Source organism: Aotus nancymaae, unplaced genomic scaffold (genome assembly GCF_030222135.1).
Source record: "Aotus nancymaae isolate 86718 unplaced genomic scaffold, 86718_ANA_hifiasm-v0.15.2.pri h1tg000029l, whole genome shotgun sequence".
NCBI classification, from domain to species: Eukaryota; Metazoa; Chordata; class Mammalia; order Primates; family Aotidae; genus Aotus; species Aotus nancymaae.
Window position 1 is genome coordinate 15,445,697 of NW_026988442.1, and position 24,411 is coordinate 15,470,107.

The following is a 24,411-nucleotide window of genomic DNA, read 5'->3' on the forward strand; positions in this document are numbered from 1 at the left end:
TTGCTAGTCACAGGCCCCAGGAGATTCTCTGCTACCCCAGCCCACCCAATCCCAGGGGTCTCATACCTCAGATCTGTACACCAGGTGCCATTTCCCATCACCCTGGCGGAAGAACTCCAGAAATGGATCCGATTTTCCCAGGAAGTCCTGCCAATGCCAGAGACCCCAGTTACAAGACTCAGGAACAAACAACCACTATGCCATCTCTCTGTCCACACCCCTGCCCCCCATACACCATCCTTGGCCCCTGAACTCTTGGATTACCAGAGCCTACTTCCAGACACACCTTCTTATCTAGGTTTCTGGCCTCTATCTCCATGGTTACTACACGATTGTCCTTCCACTCTTGAGCTGAAACCTAGGTAGGGGAGACTACATCACCTCATGAATTCACTGATGTAAGCCCCTCCCCAACCCTTGCTGGGTTCCTTACCGTGATGGTCCCCCGCCCAGCAGGTTTTCCAGGCTTCAGCATCAAGGGGAGAGTCAGTACCTGGCTGGACACAATCTGGGGCAAAGCGGGGAGGAGATTTTCAGAATAACAGGCAGGGTTAGGTCCTGCTTGCCCCCTACCTCCAGGCAGGCTAGGTTGTCTCACAGACCTGTGTCTGAAGGATCCTAATCCCTGGCCCTACATACCTGTCCTAGGGAACACTCAGCACCCCCTAGGAAGTCATCATCCCCCAGCTCTGGTGTCTTGTTGTCTATGTCATAGATTCCAAAGCGTAGCTTCTGGACTGTCTCAAAGTGGTACTCAAGCTGCAGAGTCTTGGAGAACTCAGGGCTTGAGCAGTTCCGCACTCGTTCAGTCCGGCCAAGCTGTGGGCAGAGGCCAGTAAGCATCACAGTCACACAGCCTCCACCCCAAAACACAATCCTAGCCTCCCTCCACAACCTTAACCTCCATAATCCACCTCACCTCAGCCCAGTTGCCCCCTCCCACATCCTGTAAAAGGACGCAGAGTGGGTCAGACTTGGAGCCGATGTCCTTGTCAATGAGATGGTCACAGGAAATAGACAGCTGAACCAAGGTCACGCAGTGGGCCATCTGAGGGAAAAGGAACTGGGTCAAGACCAGAGAGCCTTCTCTCCCCTTCCCTGACTGTGGGTCCCAGCTTGGGAAATCCAGCAGGCTTCACCCAGGCAGGGCTGCACATACGTCCACCCCCATGACACCCAAGGATGAGAAGGCCTTACAGCCTCCAAACCCCTTAAGCCCCAGGTAAGCTCAATGGCACAGAAGATAGTGGTTACAGCCAACCCTGGTCTGAAGATATTGAAAAGGGGTGCTAGCCTCTATCTATAACTGTGACCCCAAACTATCCTCACCTGAAAATTTGTCTTAATCCCAATAGGGCTGTCCAGACTCAGACTCCAATCTTGGCCTTTGCAAAAACCAATAAATCTCATTCTGACCCCCTTACTGGTCCCAGGTCAGACCCTAATCCAAGTTCTGATCCTAACATTACCCCAAATATAACTATGATCTAGATAATGTCCCCACAAAGTATCTTCCCCCAATGACTTCTCACTAACCCTGGGGACCTATCTCTTATGGTGGAGTTAGGATCCCCTACTAATTCTCCTAACCTCTAACAAGTGCTAATGTCCAACTCCTCACTATTTCCAGTGCTGCTACCCAGTCTAAGCCATTACTGTTTCTCACCTGGTTTACAGCATTAGACTCTTTAACTGGTCTCCCTTATTCTATGCCGTCTCTACTTCCATTCCCCCATCTCCACCCCAGCAGGCTATATTAAATACTGCAATCAAGGTGATCTTATTAAAACCTAAGTGAGGCCGGGTGCAGTGGCTCGCACCTGTAATCCCCCTAGGAAGTCATCATCTTTGGGAGGCCAAAACAGGCAGATCACTTGAGGTCAGGAGTTTGAAAACAGCCTGGCCAACATGGTAAAACCCCATTTCTACTAAAAACATATAAAAATTAGCTGAGTGTGGGAGCATGCACCTGTAATCCCAGCTACTCAGGAGGCTGAGGCAGGAGAATCACTTGAACCTGGGAGGTGGAGGTTACAGTGAGCCAAAATCGTGCCACTGCACTCCACTCCACTCCACTCCAGCCTGGGTGACAGCGAGATTCCATCTCAAAAAAACAAAACAAAAAAAAGTGAGGTCATGTTACACCTCTGCCTGAACCTTCCCATTTCCTATTGCACTTAGAAAAAATCCAAACTTGGTCGGGCGTGGTGGCTCATGCCTGTGATCCTAGCACTTTAGGAGGCCAAGGCAGGTGGATCACTTGAGGTCAGGAGTTCAAGACCAGCCTGACCAACATGGTGAAACCCTGTCTCTACTAAAAATAAAAAAATTAGCTGGCGTGGTGCTGGGTGCCTGTAATCCCAGCACTATGGAAGGCTGAGGCAGGAGGTTGCAGTGAGCCGAGATCAAGAGCCATTACACTCCAGACTGGGTGACAAAGCTAGACTCCATTTCAAAAAAAAAAAAAAGAAAGAAAAATAAAAAATCCAAGCTATACCATGACCCAAAAGGTCTTGAAAGGTCTAGATTTCTTTAACCTGATCTAATATCATCTCTCTTACTCACTCCATTTCAGCCACCTTTCTTGTCACTCCTCAAATAAGCCAGGTTTGTTTGTTCCTCCTTTCTTTTGTGAGACAGAGTCTCACTCTGTTGCCCAGACTGGAATGAAGTAGTACCTCTGCCTCTTGGTTTCAAGCAATCCCTCCCACCTCTGCCTCCTAAGTAGCTGGTACTACAGGCGGGCACCACAATGTCCAGCTAATTTTTTTTTTTTTTTTTTTTTGTAGAGACAGGGCCTCACTATGTTGCCCAGGCTGCTCTTGAACTCCTGGGATCAAGCGATCCACCTGCTTCAGCCTCCCAAAACGCTGGCATGATAGTGTGTGCCACTGCACCCAGCCAGCCAAATTTGTTTCTACCCCAAACCCTTTGCAGTACCTGGAATGTGTTCTTTCTCTGCATTATATCCACATGGCTCACTGCTCCCTTTCCCCAAAAGTCTTTACTCAAAATAATCTTCCCTGTTATAAAAGGCTGTCTGTTTTAGCCACTCTAAAGTTTCAACCTCACTTGAAACTACATACCCCTTTTCTGCTTTTTCTCAAATTCTAACATTACATGTATTTGTATACTGTTTCCCCCACTAGAATATAAACCCTGTGAGGGAAGGTATACTTAGCTGTTCTGTTCATTGTTCTATTCCAAGCACTGAAACAATATATATTTGCTGAATGAAATCTTAAAGTTCATCTCCAGCCCCAGCTCCCTGCCCAGCCAGCTGCAAACTAACTGATGTCTTGCCCCTGTAATCAGGCAGCACCAAGCTTCTCCGATTCACTCCTTCCCTCTGCTGGAGACATTCTTTTCTTGCATGGATCACCATGACGACACCCGAGTATTCCGTCCCCCTGCAGCCACCGTAACAATCACCCTCAAGCCTCATGCTAGCCCTGTGTCCCCCTTGGCCCATACACCTGAAGACCACTAGAGCAGGAGAGCAGATAAGATCAGATCTTTCACTGAACTTCACTCAGCATTCCAGATTTCCCAGAACTATACCCTGAGATGCCTCCAGCCTTGGCCTTCCCTGTACTGATCCTCATTCCATCTGGAATGCTGTTACCAAATTTGGAATCACTCAGAATTCAACGTGCTTCACACACTGCCCCTCCACAGCACCCTGGCCCTGCGTGAATGCTCCCAGTGATAGAAAACCCAGTCTTACAATCCAATCATCAGAAAGTCTAAGTCCATACAAATCCTACCCAAACTGACCTAACTCTTTGGAATTCTTACTTCTACCCGGTAGTTCTACTTCTTCCCCAGCCTAGGGTGCTACAGGAAGGCCTTACCCTATCTCCCTCTAAGAACTCATCTGATACATGGAAGCTGTGAACAGTCCCAGCAGAAATCTGGAGAAACAGCCCCAGTTCTTTTGACTGTTGCCCGTAGAATGTGGCCTGCAGACTTCTGACCATCCTGATCACTCCCTTGGAGGTTCCCCAAGAACAGATCCAGAGCAGAATACATGCTCCTCCAAGGGATCAGGATCACAGCTTCCCCGAGGTCACAACCTGAATTCCATGCATGTCACCTCACATGCTCTCCAAGGCAGTGTTTACCCAGTACAGAGGCAAATCAAAAAGAATGCTCATTTCACTAACGCTGAGAATAGTGAAAAACCAAAGGCAGCTTAAAGGTCTATCCACTAATTATGGTATATGTGAACAAGGGAATGCTGAGTAGCAGCTAAAAAATAAGCCAGAACTATATTATGTTGGTATTATATGAAAAAATTAAAAAATAAGCCAGGTGCGGTGGCTCATGCCTGTAATCCCAGCACTTTGGGAGGCTGAGGCAGTCGGATCACCTGAGGTCAGGAGTTCAAGACCAGCCCAGCCAACATGGAGAAACCTCGTCTCTTAAAAAAAAAAAAAAAAATAGGCCAGGCACAGTGGCTCACTCTTGTAACCCCAGCACTTTGGGAGCCCAAGGTAGGCAGATCACATGAGGTCAGGAGTTCAAGACCAGCCTGGCCAACATGGTGAAACCCAGTCTCTACCAAAATTAGCTGGGCATGCTGGTACACACCTGTAGTCTCAACTACTCGGGAGGCTGAGCCAGGACAATCACTTGAACCTGGGAGTTGGAGGGTTGCAGTGAGCCAAGATCATGCCACTGCATACGAGACTCCATCTCAAAATAATAAGAAGAGTCTGACCATTTTTTATTTCAATTGTAAACTTCCATTTTAAACTTCAATTATTGATATGTATTTACAATATATTTGAATACAAACATAAAATAAATACACACACAGAAAAATGGAAGATATACTAAATGTTTTAGGTAGCTCGAAGGAGTGGAAGATGAAAATTTTGTGAACTCCATATACTTTTGCATTGTTTCAACATTTTATACATTTTTTTTTTTTTTTGAGACAGAGTCTTGCTCTGTCGCCCAGGCGGGAGCGCAGTGGCACGACGATCTCAGCTCACTGCGACATCCACCTCCCAGTTCAAGCAATTCTCCTGCCTCAGCCTCCTGAATAGCTGGGACTACAGGCACGTGTCACCATGCCTGGTTAATTTTTTGTATTTTTAGTAAAGACAGGGTTTCACCGTGTTAGGCAGAATGGTCTCGATCTCTTGACCTTGTGATCCACCCGCCTTGGCCTCCCAAAATGCTGGGATTACAGGCAGGAGCCACTGCACCCGGCCCGGTTTTGTATCTTTTAAAAGGCCTCATATAATGAAAAACAAAAACAAAACAAACAAACAAGCAAAATTTAAAAAAAAGGGCTCATTAGCTTTTCCCCCTAATCCACACCTCAAATCCTCTTGACTGTCAGTTCGCTGTAAGCCCAAAACCTCCACTTCCAGTTCAACAACCCCCACCTAACTTCAGGCCTTATAGTCTCTTGCCTCCTGCTTGGTTTCTGTCCTAGCACTGCCCCACCTAGTCATCCCAGATGCCAGCTTCCAGTCTCCATCCTAAGTAAAAGCCATATAGCTGCTTTCAGGCTCAGAGCCAAACTCCCTAGCAAGGCTACCTTGCTGCACAACTCCCAAGGACATACCTACACAGAATTTGGTAGTTGTGCAATTTGGTAACCCTGCATCCCTAGATCAACCTTCAGACCCCTTCCCAGTTGGCCAACAGCTCTACCTCCTGCCACTCACCCCCACCCAACTAGTCATCCAAAGTTATTTCTAGTTCATCTAATACACATACCTGACTTTCCTGCCTAGCAAATGTCCTATCATCCACGCTTCGAATATAACATTATTCCTTTATGAACCCTCACCCGTTTTCCCCAAGGATTTTCTTATCTCTACTTTGGATGACTGCAATGGTTTCCTCATCAGTGTTTCTCCAACCACACACACATTTCTGGGTTTATTAGCTAAACGGAAACCTGATCATGTCATTTCTCCACTGAAAACCCCAGAATGCCTTCCCAAATCACTTAAGATAAAACCCAAAGTTCTTACCATGGTCTTCAAGGCCCTATAAGATCTGATCCTTGCCTAAGTAATCATCTAGTCACCCAACTATCCTCCAGCCAGGTTGGCCTTTCTGATCCACATATACCTAACATCAACCTTATTTCCCCTCTCAGAGCTTTTGCACTCTGTCTCCCCCCATATACACTCCAGAAAATAAGCTGTACTAGAGTAGGAGCTCTGTCTGGCTAGCTCCGGGACCCATAACAGTAACTATCCTACAGTAGGTACTCAGTAAGTATTGAGTGACTGACTTAACGTTGAAGCCACACCAGAATTTCTCCTTTTTTCTGTTAACACTGTAAACTATGGGCTCCTTGAACCAGGGCTGGATGTTATCTCTGTATCGCTATTACTAGTACTTAGTATATAGCTGGTACTAATAACCATTTGCTGAACAAACGATGAATGTGCTTTTGCTCAAGTCACACTTCAGGCCTTTTTCAATTGAACTAATAATGTGCAACAGTGAATCTCCCCCATCCTGATCTTGTACAGTTCAACTTTAAAATTTAAATGAGGACTCCTACAATTTAATATTAAATGACAGTCAATTAAAATGGGCAAAAGATTTGATCAGATGCTTCATATAAGGAAAATATGTGAATCAGAAGTAAGCAAAGTGATCCACAGCATTAGCTATCAGGGAAATGAAAAATAAAACCACAATGAGCTACTGTTACATACCCACCACAGTGGCTAAAAGTGTCATAAAAAAGACTACCACCACCAAATGCTGGCAAGGATATGGAACTCTCATATACTGTTAGTGAAAGCATTAAACGTACCATTTTGGAAAACAGTCTGGTAGCTTATCACAAAACCTAACATACACCTAGCCCAAGAGCAATTCCACTCCTAGGGTTTTAGCCAAAAAAACTGAAAACATTATGTCCACAAAGATTTGAATAAGACTGTTCAAAGCAGCTTTATCCACAATAGCCAAAAACTTGAAACAGCCCAGGTATTCATCAATATGAGAACTGTGATGTTTATAGAAAACTATTCAGCAACAAAAAAGAAACAAACTATTAATATCTGTAACATGGTTAAAAATGAAGAATAAAGTAAACAAATCCCACTTACGAAGTTTCAGAACAGGCAAAACTAATCTGTGATGAAAATATTCAGAACACTGGTTGTCATCCCTTCTCCCAAAGGGGAAGGGCAGGTATTAACTGAGCAGAGGCAGAGAGCTCCAAGTGGGAAAGGAAACATTCTTAGCATTAATGTGGGTCACAGCAGTGTGTGCATTTGCCACTTCCATCTAAAGGAACACTTAGAGCGTACACATCTGATTGTAAAATTTTACCACAAAAACCTAACAACCCACAAACAAATGTTGCACTAAAGTTAAGGCATGTTGAAATGTTCAGAAGTGTACTGATGCCTGGAACTTTTTTGAAATCTACCAAACAATGAGATGTTGAATAAATGTGATAAAACAAAGGAGGTTTTTTAAAGATCTGAATGGTGGATATATGGGTATAATTTTTTCAACTTTGCTACATGTTGAAAGTTTTCATAATAAAATGTTGGGGAAATTACTATTATTTTTTGAGACAGTCTCATTCTGTTGCCCAGGTTGGAGTGCAATGGCGTGATCTCGGCTTACTGTAACCTCTGCCTTCCGGGTCCCAGTGATTCTCCTGCCACAGCCTCCAGAGTAGCTAGGATTATGGGCACCTGCCACCATGCCCGACTAATTTTCATATTTTTGTAGAGACAGGGTTTCACCATATTGTCCAGGCTGGCACTAAACTCCTGACCTAAGGTGATCTGCCTGCCTTGGCCTCCCAAAGTGCTGGAATTATAGGCATGAGCCACCGTGCCTAGCTGGGGAAATTTTTTTTTTTTTTTTGAGACAGTCTTGCTCTGTCGCCAGGCTGGAGTACAGTGGCGCAATCTCGGCTCACTGCAACCTCCGCCTCCTGGGTTCAAGCAATTCTCCTGCCTCAGCCTCCCGAGTAGCTGGGTCTACAGGCGAGCGCCACCATGCCCAGCTAATTTTTCTATTTTTTTTTTTTTTTTTAGTAGAGATGGGGTTTCACCATGTTGGCCAGGATGGTCTCGATCTCTTGACCTCGTGATCCACCCACCTCAGCTTCCCAAAGTGCTGGGATTACAGGCGTGAGCCACTGTGCTCAGCCGCTGGGGAAATTTTTAATTGGAGAACTACAGGTCCTCCCCCTGGTAAGGGGTTGTTGCAAATGACAAAAGCATTAGCAGTGATTACTTCGAGTGGTAAGATTACAGGCAACAACTGGAGCGGCTGCCTTCTCACTCCATGATTTCTCAAATGTCCCCAAAAGAGACATCCTTGGTCTGGCCAAACATATGTAGTGGGCTAGGGTTATCTTTCCGTTTAGGCCTCAATTTCTGGTGGACTATTCCTTCCTAATCATTACCATTACACCAGTTTTCCTGGACTACATCCTTTTGCAGTTTCTTTTTGGAACCCAGAATCAAACCCCAACCATACTGTTGTGGACCCATGTATGCCTCAGTAGCATAAGGGGCCGGCCTCTCACTGTTATGATGCCCTGTAAGGTGGCCTGGCTTCCATTCTGAGGTCAGAGCTTCCTGTGCAACCAACCAGTTTTGTTCTTCACAGATTTGTCTCCTTCTCTCATTGGAATCACAACTCTTTATAAACAAATCTTTTCCATCTATAGCTTTCTATCCTTTGAGCAATATTTCCTTTAAATGATCTATAAACCATGGGATTAATCTCTTCCAAAACATGTTTAATCCCCTTTGAAATCTACTTCTAAGCCTATCTCTGCTTAGAAACCTGTGATTAAAACTGTTCATATCACTCTTCTGTCCTACATCTCTTAAGCAGCTACCTACTCTAACCAGACTCATTTACTTTTCATATGATGCCATTATAATTAACCCCATGGGACTTTCAACCTCCTTTTTAGGACCAAAATCTTAAAGAACCATATTAAATATCACACTTGAGTCAATAAAAAGAAGTCAAAAATTGTTATCACTTATTTTTGTGAGAGGTCTGGTAGGACCCACCAGATGTTTGTGCTTTCTTTCATTGCCAAGCACATCTTGGTTGGACGAAATAGTCTAACTAGTTTTACCATTTCCACTCTCAGTCACGTCCTATCCATTATGTTGAAGTCATAGACATTCCCTGACTCTAATCCAACAAAACCCCCAATTCTTATAATCCCATCAAAATGTGCAACTTGCTTATTATGTATTTCCCTCTTGGACTGTAACTTCAATAAACGGAGGGACCAGACTAACCTTGCTTCTGTGCCAACACCTGGCACACAGTAGTCGCTCTATTAATACCTGTCAAATTTATGAATGCTAGGAAATGAGTGATAACTTAAGGATCCTCAGAAATGACCCAAATCTAGCTCTGACCTGCTGCTGAGCAACCGAGAGAGAAGCAGGCTTTCTAGGAACATCTAACATCAAACACCAGTTTATCATCTCTGTATGTCCCCACCCCCTCAGCCTTTCATTTGGAGCTAGTCAGGTGTGGCAAATGGACAGCTGAGTCTGTAGCTCCAACATTTTCTGCCTGTGCTTCTACCACTTGGGAGACAGCCTTTACAGTTTGGTTTTCTTCTGTTTACTCTTTCTGTCAACCTCAATGTACTCTGGTAGGAGACATTCTCTCACTGTCACTTAAAGAAGACATATTCATTCCCATTTTTCTAACTTAAAATTCACAATATGTCAGAAATAAAAAATAACTGAATGATCATCTGATTCAAATCTCTCAATCTAAGGCATAGAGGGAAGATGTGGTTTGGCTAAGGCCAAATGAAATGGAGACTAGAACTCAAATATTCTGATTCCCATCTAATCTTGAACCTTGGACTGTTAAGACTTTTTCTCTCCTTGAAGAACCCCCCTTTTTATATTTAATTGCAATCTGATGCAGGGGGCAAGCGTGCAGCTTCTGCAGTGAAGTGACCAGGCTCCAGATACTGGCCTTACTTCTTCCTAGCCACAACAATGACTTACTACAATACTAAATTGATGTCGTATCTAAATACTTAATCTCAGTAAACCTCAAGTTCCTCAGGTGTAAAGTGGGGGATAGTATCTATTTCTGAAGATTAATATTAATAATGTATGCATGGTGCTTAGTACAGAGTCTGGCACTGCTATAACCATGTGTTAGTGATTATCATTATCCTTCAAGCCTAGCTTACATATGCTCCCCTTTTCACATCTTTCCAGCACTCAACTTCTTACTCTGGACTACTATATTCAATTTATGCCACACAACTGTATTCTCTTGATGTTTCTCCAGCTTCTTGCCTGTCAGTTAAATGACAAAGACCTTCAGAATAAACACTGTTTCAGCATCTCTTGCCACACGGCATATACCTGCGCACATACTGCGAATTCAAATACTTGAGGGATGTTTGTGGCAGTGTGCTGGCGCAAGTTTGTGTGGCTTGCAAGAGCCAACTGTTACATATTAGGAAATTGTGTAAGTAGGTGGGCTTGGTAAGTTTAAAACTATAGAAATTGGGCAACTGCAAAAACTCATGGCTTCCTTCCCCCTGCCAGCCAGTTTACCAGCATATTACTGTTAATAGGGAATCCCATTCTCTGCTACAAGGGAGTAACTTGCCCATCATTTTCTATGGCCACCCTTCCCCTGCCTTAGGAAGTTCTAACTTTCCTATTCATAAATCCAAGAACAGATTCTTCCTGAATCCAGTGGGCTCCAATTCAGTGCCAAATGAGCTGAAATTCATTCAACAGTCCTTAACATTTCCCTCCTCCACTTCCAAAGTCCTAACCAGGAAAGGCACCAGCCTGCAATTCCCAATTCCTTATCCACCCCAGGTAATGACCAAAAGTTGCAGAGAGAGGCTGCAAGAAGGTGGAATAGAGGGCTGAAGAGTCTGGGTGGCAGGGTCACTCCTTTAACAAACCAACGTCATGCTCACACTCCTGTTGCCTACCTTGGCATGCTGGATCCGCTCAGAGATGCAGGATCAAGTCTTGAAAGCCAATCAGAAAATCCCCCACAGGCTTACAAAAGGCCATCCATTGAATATTTTTTCCCATAAGACTGAAAAGACAAACTACCCCAACCACCATCACTCTTCTTTTCCTTCTTGGCCTCATCAAAGGACATGGAGAAGGTAGACAAGTTTTCTTATCCCTGCTTTTCTAACTCGGGGATTCTCCAAATTTAAATCAGCAGCCCTGAGGATATTCCTCATAGGTCATAAACTGAACCAAAAATACAAATCCTTTCTATAAAACTACACATTCCTTATTCATACATATGACTAAGGGCTACTGAATGGTGCTCATAAACTGAAATTTTCAACAATAAATTTGGTTTAGATCCATATACTACTAAGGAGTCAGGCTGACACAAAGTACTTGGCAACACTACAAAACTTAAGAGGTGCACACAAAAACTAAAAAGTGTGAAAATATGGAAAAGAAAATGGCCACAGGGTTTCCCACTTTGCTGTATTGGGTGAAGGTCAAAAACAAAAACAAAAAAACAAAAAAACCAGAAGCTACTAATCTAACTCCAACATCCCCAAAGGCTTATCCAAAAGTTGAACAAATCTAACCAGTGTACATCTTAACTCTTCAAAAAGAACCTAACTTGAGGACAAAATTGGATATGGAGAAGGAAGCAAACTGAGGAGGAATGCATGGTCTTCAAAAGCAGGATAGGGAGGTGAGGGCGATCTGGCTGTGACATCTGTCACCCCATTGGTCACCAGGGTTGATTTGGCTGATCTGGCTAAGCGAGTGTCCCCTTCCTCCCTCACCACTCCACGTGTGTCCCTCCTGAACTGCACGCTCAGTCCAAGAGGATGACCATTCCTGATAGAGAAGGACTGGTCTTTGGTCAAAGGTATGCTAGTAGCTGCACTCTCCTGCTAGAACCTCCAAACAGGCTCTCAAAAGCAGGATAGGACTATAGTGGAGTGGGCGTTTTCCTCTGCCCAGAGACTCTGAACATGCTAACACAAAGCCTTCACATAACTGCTTCAAAATAAGTTCAGGCTGGGCGTGGTGGCTCATGCTTGTAATCCTAGCACTTTGGGAGGCTGGATCACCTGAGGTCAGGAGTTCAAGACCAGCCTGGCCAACATGGTGAAACCCTGTCTCTACTAAAAATATAAAAATTAGCCGGGTATGGTGGTGCGCACCTGTAATCCCAGCTACTTAGGAGGCTGAGGCAGGAGAACTGCTTGAACCCAGGAGACGGAGGTTGCAGTGAGCTGAGATTGCGCCACTGCACTGTAGCCTGAGCAACAAGATTAAGACTCTGTCTCGAAAACAAAATACAAACAAAAAGCCAAAAACAGACAAAAAACAACAAAATAAGTTCAGGTCCCCACAGCAATCATACGCTTGACTGTGGAGGCCAAGAAGCCTCACCAATAGGTTAGGCCCCTCCACACTATAGTTGGAGTTGACAAACTGAAGACACTAGGATCAGGGCAGAGCTCCTAACTCAGCAGCTCAGAATCCATGACAGAAGACTGCTGCCAGTGGCCTCCCACTTTCCCCAAAAGTCAGGGAGGGACTGGGAATAGCTGAGGGAGGGTTTCTACCTCTGGAGTCATACAGGCATCCATGATTTAAACATCTTTGCTTACCCCTTACTATTTTTCTTTGCCTGGATTACCCCACCTGTAAAGTAGGGATAATAATGTCAACTCATGAGGACAGTTATGGAAAGTATTCCCTGCCCGGCACAGTAAGTACCCAGTGTGTGTCAACTGTCCCTTTCGGTGCTCACAAACAGGGAAGTGCACCTTTGGGTCCTTCTGCAGTATCGTTAACTCCTTGGTTAATGGGACTAAGGAGGAATGGATCCAGGAGAAATGCCTCTGGTCTACCTGCTCCAGGATATAACTACCAGGACAAGGTCAGCCCCCAAAAGGAGAAATGAAGACTCTTCCCCTTTGAAGTTCTCAAGCTGCAGCGTGGAATCACTACCACACTAGAAAAACCAGGAGAGCAGAAGCCAGATCAAAATTTGGAGTTCCGTTCCTGGTCTCTTTAGTTTAAGGTCCAAACTCAGTACAGATTTCCAGGAATCCAAAGTCTAGGTTTATATAATCACAGAAGCATCAAACTGGACACAAGATTATCTAATTTAATCCCATATTGTAAAAGAAAGATTGAGGCCAGAGGGAAACAACCTGTCCTCAGTCACATAACTGACAGAACCATGACCCGATTCTGAGAATATTATTTCTATATCCACCCATTTTAGCAACAGTTCACATTTTGTAATTCACCCGAATCTGAAATCTACCCACCTTTACAAGAGCACTGAGACTCATATGGTCTCTCCTCATGATCTATGCTAACTAGCCTTGCACACAGATGGAAAATAATTCTCCCTATTTGTCTGATTGCTGGGGCAGGAAGGGAGGAAATGCTGGACTCCACATTTACAGGACTTGATCAAAGGAGTAAAATTTAAGTAGCAAGCATACATAAGTGCGAATAAGGTAGAATTCACCTCTTAAAAATGTGTTCTGTATCAAAATTTTCAAAGGACATCTACAAGGTAGTCAATTCTGCCCCCATCCCTCCCAGCAGAAATCTACATTCTTTTAATGCCTATCATCTAGGGGTGTCTGAGACAACAGTGCTATACCACCTTCCTGATCATCTCCAGGACTGAGGCATCACCAAATACCTGTGCATCTACAGTGTGCACAAAAGGAGTGTGTATCGCCTACAGCACAAAAGCAGACCAGAGCTCTTGGAAAAGAAACCTACCTATTATTATTATTTTTTTTTAAGACAGGGTTTCACCATGTTGGTCAGGCTGGTCTTGAACTCCCAACCTCAGATGATCCGTCCACCTTGGCCTCCAAAGTGCTTGGATTACAGGCATGAGCCACCATGCCCGGCCCCTATTGTTAATAACGCAAGCCCCTTACCCCTCACTGGAATAAATTCATTTGGGACACTGGGGAGACCTCAAGATGAATCTTCAGAATTTACATGTTAGGGAAGCCAAGAAAGCAAAGGAATTTCAACAAAAGGAAACTACACTGCAACCACAGACTAGTTTACACTTGTTCCTATCTAACCACGACTTAGCAAATGGCCAAGAAAGCCTCTACCTCGTTCCTGTAGTACAGGAATGTACCTAGTACAAGCACAACCGACCACTTAGTTGTGTAACTTAAAACTCTAAACTCTTGAAGAACAGGAACCTTATTTTGCTTTTCCACCAAAGTATATGTGCTGGGTGCAGAACACTACAAAAATCTGTTATATGAAATACAGCTATGGCTAAGCTGTATATCCATGTGAAGTTCTCTTAAAAGCTTGAAGGTGACAGGTGTTTCCAATTCCAATCTGTCAATTCAATAGTCATAGAAGCAAAGCAGCGTATCTACCATCAGTAATCAGTAGTTGCATTAATATGTCCATCACTTCAGACAGAGTTACAGTACAGGGACCCTGTTGGTCCGAGGCCAAACCACAGAAGGGAGGTATGTATAAAGGCTGTGCCACTCTCATCCCCCACTGCAGTCTACTATGTGGAGTACAGTGGAGTGTGGCATTAACAAACTTCCAAGTGGGATCAAAGAAAAATCAAGGCAATCAGCAGCAACAGCACCAGTACCATTTGGTGTGATTTAAAACCTTTTAAGAAGCCAAGGCCAGGCGCAGTGCCTCACAACCTGCAATCCCAGCACTTTGAGAGGCCAAGGCAGGCACATCGCTTGAGCCCCAGAGTTCAAGACCAGCCTGAGCCACACAGTGAAACCACCCCTCCACCACCCCCAACAACCAACCCATTTCTACAAAAAATAAACTACTTAAGAGGCTGAGGCAGGAGTGCTTGAGCCCAGAAGTCGAGGTTGCAGTGAGCTGACTGTACCACTGTACTCCAGCCTGGGCGGCAGAGCAAGTAACCTTAAATCATTCCCACTGTGTGACCTGTGGTAGCACAATGTGGTTATTATTTGATATGAAGCACAAACTCGAAGAGACAAGGCTTTTTTTTTTAAGAGACAGGGTTTCACTACGTTACTTAGGCTCATCTCAATTCCTGGGCTCAAGTGATCCTCCCACCAGTGCTGGTGTGAACCACCACACCCAGCTTTTGATTAGTCTTATTCACTAACCAAAAGCTATGAATGAACTATTCCCACCCATTAGGAGGCTGGGACCAGAGACAGCAATGAAGGGGCTTCAGTCTAAGAGTTTTAAGTCCACGTTACAAGCAGATTTACTATATAAGCAAGATAAGGGAGAAAATGAGCAGCAGCAGAATGGAGGGAATGAACCATCAAGTAGCCCATTTGAATACAGTACAGCTCATTCCTAAGAAGAGATAAATTGACTCAGCACCTTTACTGAATTACATTCTCTTGCTGGTCATTGCTCCATAACCAAATAGTCATCTTCTCCTCCTCTTATCATGAAATGGCAAGCCATCAATTAAGCAAAATGACTTGAAACTATTAAGTTACTAAGGTCAAAATCCTGAGGTCTGGAACAACTGGGGTACCAATTCCAGTGCTCAGCTGTGCCATTTATCACTTCTCTATGACATCTGCTGAGTCTCTGTGCCTCGGCATGGAGACCTTTAATAATTTAAAAAAAAAAAACAGAATGCTTCACAAACTGCATGTTATCTTACACAGGGGCCAAGCTAATCTTCTCTGTATCATTCCAGTTTTTAGTATGTGCTGCTAAGGCAAGCACACCTTAAACATTTTCACTGGAAGGAGGTCCATGGTGCTATTGACAGAATTCAAAGGATTTGGTTGATGTGATTTTTCCCAGCAGTATTTCCTATCCCTAGACTTTTGAGTGCTGCCCTTCTGTCCCTGGGGATGAAATGTTTGTATCAGGTGGCTTTTTACTCATTCTGGACTTCAGTGGCACAGCAATATGTAGAACAGCATGCCACCACAGTTGCTCCCTGCTAGTTATGTTGATCCAGAAAAGGAGTAATACTCTAGGATGCTTTTGAGACTCTAACACAAGGCAGACCAAAGCACCAAGAATAAACACAAGAACAGCATGGTAAAGAATGATCATTTACCGGCCAGGTGTGGTGACTCATGCCTGTAATCCCAGCACTTTGGGAGTCAGAGGTACGCAGATCACAAGGTCAGGAGATTGAGACCATCCTGGCCAACATGGTGAAACTGTCTCTACTAAAAATACAAAAAAAATTAAGCTGAGCATGGTGGCATGTGCCTGTAGTCTCAGCTGCTTGGGAGGCTGAGGCAAGAGAATCGCTCGAATGGGGGAGGTGGAGGTTGCAATGAACTTCCAAGATGGCACCACTGCACTCCAGCCTGGCGACACACCGAGACTCCATCTCAAAAAAAAAAAAAAAAAAAGGGGTGGTGGTGGTGGTGGGAATTACCCTTTACCTGAGCAGGTACCAATAGGAGATGAATTTGCTTATGTTGCTGAAAAAGTCACTATAACATCAGAGAATTGTGCTACTACCAGAGTACACTCTTTCCAGAACATTTTACAAGTCAATGTGATCAGATTTTATATTAAAAAGATGAAACTGAAATAAAGCTATTTTTAATTATTTCCTTAAAAAAGGAAAGCTGTAAGTTTAGAGTATACTGTATCCCATAAAAGCTCTACTTCTGGGAGATTAGTGATGATGCACATAACTGATAAACTATTTCTTGCTGTAAAACACTGGAAAGCAGGTAACAATGAATTACCTCACTGATCTCTCCTGAACAAGAAAAGACGACATATTATCACACAGTCCAGCCCTTTCAAAAAGTAAAGGCCATTCTGGGTATCTGTAGGCAGCTGATTTCACTCAGTGATTTGTCCATTGCTTAGTCAAACCTTGATTATTTAATAATGGCTCAGCTACTACCTGGAATTATGTATGTCTGACCCCTTCTAAAACATGCTGGGTATCCAAATTCTAATACAAGCCAAACTCTCTCAAGATAAAAGGTTTTCAACATTTTTTAAGGGCTTTGTTTGCCAACACATCACACACATAAAATTCTGAAAAGGTAGATACTATGAACTTGAACTAGAATCAACTTTCCTCCCTGCCGTTCCAAGTATCCTCTTCTCTTGACACTTCAGCATTAGCAGGCAAGGATAAGCAACAATTTTTACTTCTCCAAAAAGACCAAATCTACCTTTCCAAAGGCACAAAATATTTTCAAGAGTTAAAAAAAAAAAAACCCTGACATTATAGCTCAATAAAGTACTTTTGTGCAGTTAAAGCATTAAAAGCATCAGCCTGTTTTATTTTTTGACAAGTTTATTGAACAGTATTCAAGACTTCATCTTTATAAACAAAAACCTCTGCTGAATGATGCTAAGGCAGTATTTGCTGGCAATGTTGTGGCCATACTGGCAACAAGCCATTTTATTGTGTTTGGTTTCTAAAGTCTGGACTACTACAGAACTGCCAGTAAAACAATTTAAATGTGGCAATTTTGCAAGGGTGGAAAATAATTTTTAAAGTGACCACTTCCAGAAATTATTTCCAAAAAATTTGACTAGCAGCAATTTTACATTTCTTTACTCATTTCCCGAGTGTTCTTAAAATTGATGAGATTTTATTTTTATACACTTGACCCATACCTGTACACAATCAGACTCCAGTAAAAGGGAGCTGGAGTTTAAGGCTTTCACGCATCCTTATTTTTATGCATGATTGACTCTTTCCACCTAAAATTGTGTATGTTTGCTTACTTCCATATAGTCCTAGATTTTCATCCAGTGGGTTAAGACTGCCCTTAACTACATTGAATATTAATTACTATCTTAAATTTTAAATAAAAAGTTTCCTAATGGAATTTTCATTGTTGATGCTTTGACAACTTGGAGTACAAAGCTAGGTACTACATTTCACTTAACACTGTTTCATTTTTTAAAAAGCCACTAATAATAATTGTATATCCAAACTACAGTGTAAACACAGAACACACCTCCAAATTATGCTTGTGAACTAAATGTTTCACTAAAATTCAGAAAAGTTTACAAATTTGCTTATTTGTGACATACATTTGTAGATTTCTCTAATCCTTTAAATCAAAAGAAAAATGAACACCAATTTAAAAAATCAGAAGGGAGGAAAAAAAAATTAAACCTAATGGAAAATATTATCTTCCATTAATGTCGGAATCACCAAAAACAGACAATAAAATTTACACATAAAATTGAAAATATCATGATAGGTTTACAAATGCACACAACTTTGAGCAAAGCTTTACAAATCCTTCATACCATACAAAGCAAATGAGAAAATAATGTAAATTCATTCCTACCCCAAACCTAGTTCTTAGGAGAAAATTCGCAGGAAGAGAGGTATGAATAGTTTCACAGAATACATTTTCAAGAATTTTTTAAAAACTGAAACTCTAACGCCCAGAACAAGGTAAACAATATCCTTCGCAGTTTGCACTGTTAATAAGTCTCAGATACACAAAAATCAAGTTCCAGAGGGCAAAGCATTTAATACATTCCACAACGAGCACTGTTGTGATTCATATAAAACATAGTTCTCTCCAATTTCTACACAAACCGCTCTTAATTTATTTAATTAGATGAACAATGAAATCGTTTCCCTTTTCAGCATTTATCTAAGATGTAGTTAAATAACAAAGTAGTTGCAATAAAGTGTATGAAATATTTAATAAGAATGTACGAACATATAACCAAAATAAATTGTGAAAAAAGATAAGACTTTCATCTTCAAACAACCCATTTTTCTAAAATGAAAATAGCTTTCCAATGGGGAAAATATCTGTGGTTGAAATATGACTCTCAAGCAGTGCTGAAGTTTTTTGCATTGTCTTTGGAATGATAAATGATTACTTAACAGAAACTTAAACAGCATATACAAACGTTATATTGCTTTTTAAGCTGAGGAGGCAGTATCTAGTGATCTGTCAAAGCAAATCTGTATTCATGAATTATCCAAAGACCCACGACAGTCGCCTCTTCTAGAGTCTAAACAATCCTTCCCTTAAACAAAAATCCTGTACTGTCAATCCTCTAAGATTGTAGTAATAAAAAGCCTTTCCAAATCTTATCAAAAGAAACTGTTGCCACTCTTAACTCTAAATTACACGACCGCTGTATTTCAGTGTTCCTCTGACTCCCAACACCAAAAAGGCACTGTATATATATGTATATACTTTAATAGGAAATACTTATTTTAAAAAGACTGACCCTTTTGTAAGTACACTGATTTGTAGGAAATGTTGGGGATGTTTCAAATCAAGGCAAAGGGGCCAATAAAAGATAAATTGTCTTTCATGATATCTCACCTATCTCCCCTTCTGTATTGTTTATAATATAATGTGACATATCTTCAGAGCATTTTCACTAGGGAAACTAACCATAATTCGAGCCTTTTATGACAGTGAGAAAATGTGTTTTTCATACCACCTCACGTATCTCCCGTTCTGTATTGTTTATAACTAAATGTGACACATCTTTAGAGCACTGACTAGGGAAAGCAAGCATAATTAGAGCCTTGTAACGCAAGTGTTTCCATGAGAAGGACACTTAACCAACTAGAACTCATGTGGTCCTCCTGCCTTAGTGTCCTGTACACCAAAGAAGAGAGTATGAAAGGGTCAAGAATGTCAGTTTTCTCCCCTCTGGCAGCTGCACTTGTACTCTGTATGAAGGATTTTAGTAAACAGGCCCCTGATCGAACAACTATAACAAAAAGCCTCCAAATAACAGGACTAAACACATATCAATCTATGAACCAGAATACGGATCTTTTATTCTATAATACTATTGCTAACAAAGATAATTTCAAATTCAGTTTTAAAAACCTAGATATAATACTCTTTCCTATGAATGGGCCCCTCTTTTACTTAAAGACCAAAATTTCACATAAATTGGGACAGGAGAAAATTGATAGTACAATTAGTCCATCATGGATAGGACTTCAAATCAAGTATCTTAAACACATTATTAAAAGTGGTTTCTGGGTTTTGATACCATCCAAACAACATGAACAATTTTTAAACTGACTATCCTAAAACACGGCAGTCAAACCAAAAAGGCTCTGGTAGGTAAAGGACTCCATCGTTTATTTTTATGGCAAAGGTCTTATTTCACACAGTTTTAAGTGTGACACTGGAAATCAAAGTTCGAGGTTATAGCACAAACCAAGTGTGGACTTTTATATTTAGGAAAAAAAGAACAACAAAACAGTTCTGCTCATTTACAAATGAGTCAATTAGACAAACAAAGCAGCAACTTCTGAAGCAGGACTGTCTATACAGCAAGGACCCTCAAGAAGCAATAAAGGTACATACAATGTATCTGTATACAGAAATTTTATTCAGTTTTAAAAGAAAATGAGGACTTTAGACAAAGCTTTACCCTATAACAAAGTAAATCTGTCCAGCTTTAAACCAAATTCTGAGAGTAGCCAACTTCTATTTTTCAGCAGCTGGCAAGAGCACCCTCAATGAGTTCTACTGACATTTCTATTTTCATCATCCCATAGGTATAAAACAAGACCAATCTAGACTCCTTGATAAGCTTTATGTGGTCATTTGAGTTTTACAAATGGTTTCTCTATGGTATGCCAAAATCATTCATGTGTTCTCTCCAGATAGCTTTACTGTAACATACAGCAATGTTTATCCTGGTGAGTGAGTCTTCTATAAACAGTCAACCAATGCTCTATGTTATGGAAACCAAGCTATATGCAATTGAAACAATCCACAGGTTCTAACCTGGAAATACTAGGAAAACAATCTGGATGCATTAATCACAGCAATATGAAGATCTACCCTATAAAGAATGATGTGAATGGCTACCCTAATACAAGTTTTACTTTTCTGGAACCTATAGGCCTGTCATTTAAGTCAATGACAGCAGCTGTGGCTTCATCCCGAGACTCAAAGGCCACCATGGCTTCACCTGTGGGCATACCTTTTTCATTGTACTTTAAACACACTGAGCCTGGGATTACTTGATAGCCATAAAAGAAATCTAAAATCTCATCAATAGACACAGTAAAGGGCATGTTCTGCACTTTAATTACTGTCGGTCCTGGTTTTCCAGAATTAGATGCAAAGCCAGGGGGACCACCAATATGGATTGGGCCAGGGCCAGGGCCAGGGCCAGGGCCAGGCCCAAAAGCTGGTGGCCCACTCAAATGCCCAGGGGCATTTCCAAGACCAGGAGGGCCACTTCCAAAGCCAGGGGGCCCGCCTAAGTTACCAGGGCCATTTCCAAAATTCTGAGGGCCCCCTCCAAATCCCGATGGCCCACCTAAGTTGTTTGGTCCACCTCCAAAACCTGGAACATCCAATCCTAGACCAGGCAAACCACTGTTTCCAACTGAAGGCATACCAGGCCTAGCATCACCAAAGGCCCCGCCTAATCCTGGAGGAGGGATTGGTGGCCCAAAGGCATTTGATCCACCAAAATTACCAGGAAAGTTAAATGGAGGCCCATTGTTGGCTTCCTTTGATCCTACAGTCAGGAAGGCATGCTCTTCACCTCCTGCACTAGGTATTCCTGCACTGGGCATTCCCGCACCAGGCAGTCCTGCGCCGGTTATTGCCGTACCAGGCAGTCCTGCACTGGGCAGGCCCGCACTGGGAAGTCCTGCACTGGGCAGTCCCACACCAGGCAGTCCCGCACTGGGCATTCCTGGAACAGCAGGATTACCTGGCACAGGCATCTTTAATCCCTTTTTTCCTTGTGCAGGGGGATTTTTCTCAATCTCTCTCATATCTTCTAGGGTAACTACATGAACAAAAGCTTCTCTCCCATTAAGTTTTTTACGGTGTAAGCGTTCAGACTTACGTGCATCATCTTCATTTTTAAACTGAACCAATGCCTGTCCTAGACCTTGCCCATTGTTATCAACAAGAACATGTACAGCATTTTCATCCACTGGGATTCCTTCTAGGAACTGAAGAACATCCATCTTGGTAATGCTGAATGGAATATTTGTTATGTGGGCACAGACTTTGGCAGAGTTGACATCACCCTCTGGATTTAGTATCATTTCCCTCTGGTCATAGCTGAAGTTCTGCAGTCTTTTTCGAATCATATCTATCTTTTCTAGCATACCTTTCTTAGTTATTGGATGAACTTGAATAAAGCGATTGCCCATGTACTGTTTATGACGACACAGAGCAGCCTTATAGTCAGCCTCATTTCTGAACTCTACAAAGCCTTCACCAGTTGCTTTCCCATTGGGTCCATAAGCTATATAAATGCTATCTTCCACAATATCCAGCTTTTTAAAAAAATCAATGACATGTTTGTTTTCTGCTTCAAATGGTAGCCCTTTCAAGTAAACACAAAAACCAGCCTCATGTGGTGATCTTGACCTTGATCTTTTCTGCCCACTGGGCGATTTTGACCTGGGAAGTGTCTGAGGAGGGGGATGAGCTTGTCCAGAAGGTCCCATATTTTGCTTAAAAGTGATATGGCCTCCAGCAGCTACCCACTGTCTCTCTGTGGCAGGGCTAACTTCCACATAGCGTTGAATCATCAGCATTCGGTTTCGTTTCAAAGCTTCAAATGTATCTTGAGGGGAGAGAAACTTAACCAATCCATTTCCATTATTTCGACCTACATGATCTTTCAACAAATGCACTGCATCAACACGGAGCCCATGGAAAAAATCTCTGACATCATTTTCCATTGCAGAAAAGGGCATTCCATGCACACTGACATACAGATCATCAGGGTTGATGGGAAGTGGCTTCACACTGCTCTGAGAGTTCATCTGGATAGGGTTAACAGGATTTAATGGACCAAGAAACATAGGGTTCAGGTTATTGTTCAAATTCATAGGTGCTCCAGAGCCATTCATTCCAGCAGGTAGAGGTGCCACAGGTGGCGGATTCAAGGGTGGCATACCCGACATGGGTGGCAGTGGGGTCATGGGTGGCACGGAAGGAACTGGGGGAATCGGAGGCACAGGAGGCACAGGAGGCAATGTAGGTACTGGAGGAGGAACTGGAATTGGGGGAATGGATGGCATTGGTGGCAGAGATGGCATCGCTGGAATTGGAGGAATTGGTGGCGGTGGGACTGTGTTCATTGGAGAGGCTGTGCTTGGAACGGTTGAGCTAAACGTCGGGCTCCCAAAGGAAGCCCCCATATTTGGAGGAGCTGTTCCTATGCTGGCTGTGGAAAATGTCTGTATGTTTTTGTTGCTTTCATGAACAGAAGTGGTGGCAGTAACTACACTGGGCGAAGGACTGTTAAAGTTGGATACTGTTGTGGGCAAGTTTACCCTGCCACTCATTCCTGAGCTAGGTGGTGGTCCTGATCTACTGGCATTTGCTGGTGGTATATCTAAGTTGGCAGTTTCAAAACGCCTACGACTCAGTTCAATCATATTCTGCATTTCCGTTTTACTACTCAACAATAGTGTTACTTTTGACCCTTTAATTGTACCACCTGTGCGCATCATACCAAGCCTTGCATCTTCATCAGTGGCAAAAACGATGAAAGCCTCACCCAGTTCACCCCCTACAATATGCACGCCCCCATCAGGAATGGTCAATCCAGAGAAGAAGTGGCGAATGTCCATGGTCCCCGCCACAATTGGGAGACCTTGCAAACGGATGACCACAGCCATGCTGCGCTGAAACCACACACACCTGCAGATGAGAAAAGGCAACGGCCAGGTCAGACTCCTGTTTATCACACCAAGTTTTTAGCTACAAGAATGTCCAGCTACCATATTAGGCCCTCAAATATTCCCTCAAGCTATCAGTGGCAATGTCTTTCTTTAATTTAGATATTCTAAAAACTGAACATTACGTGCCATTTACAATGTAAAACCTAGACAATTAATTTTGCATTAATTTTGGAAACAGTTCAGTCCCAAGACTCAAAAGGTTCAAGAAAAAACAACCGTAGACAGTAAAATCACCATATACATCATTCAGACCACTAATCATTCAGTAAATATTTAAAAGTAAGATTTAAAATGTGCAAGTCAAATCAGAAAACAAAATTTAACAATCTATAAGGAAAAAAACATGCAAAGGATGTATGAAAGTTAATATTTAAAATTGCCTTAGCATCTTCCCTATATACTTGATAAGTTCACAGAATTATCAGAGTGTGATTTTATAGAGCTCAGTCTCAAAATCCAACAGAAGCAGAAAACTAGAATACTAATGAATCATAAATACTTAAGACTAAAAGTAGATTCAAGTCTTAAATGAGAACTGGTTCCATTATTATTATTATTATTTTTTGAGACAGAGTCTCCCTCTGTCGCCCAGACTGGAGTGCAGTGGCACGATCTTGGCTCACTGCAACCTCCGCCTCCTGGGTTCAAGCAATCCTCCTGCCTTAGCCTCCCAAGTTGCTGGGATTACAGGCACCGGCCACCACGCCTGGCTAATTTTTTTTTTTTTTTTTTTTTTTTTTTTTT

The 24,411-nt window shown here is 42.6% G+C and overlaps 1 protein-coding gene and 1 non-coding gene across 10 annotated transcripts in view; both read right to left on the reverse strand.

Moving 5' to 3' along the window:
- The window catches only part of RBM12 (RNA binding motif protein 12), a 38,877-nt gene that overhangs the window by 5,794 nt on the left and 8,672 nt on the right, over positions 1 to 24,411 (reverse strand). For 4 of the 9 annotated variants that reach the window (XM_012455097.2, XM_012455094.2, XM_012455098.2 and 1 more), the window contains 5 exons: positions 920 to 1,048; positions 640 to 819; positions 434 to 508; positions 287 to 358; positions 67 to 147 (listed from right to left, as the gene is read on the reverse strand). In XM_012455097.2, the coding sequence (XP_012310520.1) occupies positions 67 to 147; positions 287 to 358; positions 434 to 508; positions 640 to 819; positions 920 to 1,048 (537 nt within the window). Of the gene's footprint in view, positions 1 to 66; positions 148 to 286; positions 359 to 433; positions 509 to 639; positions 820 to 919; positions 1,049 to 7,094; positions 7,897 to 20,053; positions 23,627 to 24,411 lie in introns of those variants that run through there. The other 5 variants (XM_012455091.3, XM_012455092.2, XM_012455093.2 and 2 more) reach the window with 4 other exon arrangements.
- LOC135277077 (U6 spliceosomal RNA) lies at positions 15,616 to 15,719 on the reverse strand. Its single transcript, XR_010344683.1, has one exon. It is a non-coding gene; the product is annotated as a U6 spliceosomal RNA (small nuclear RNA).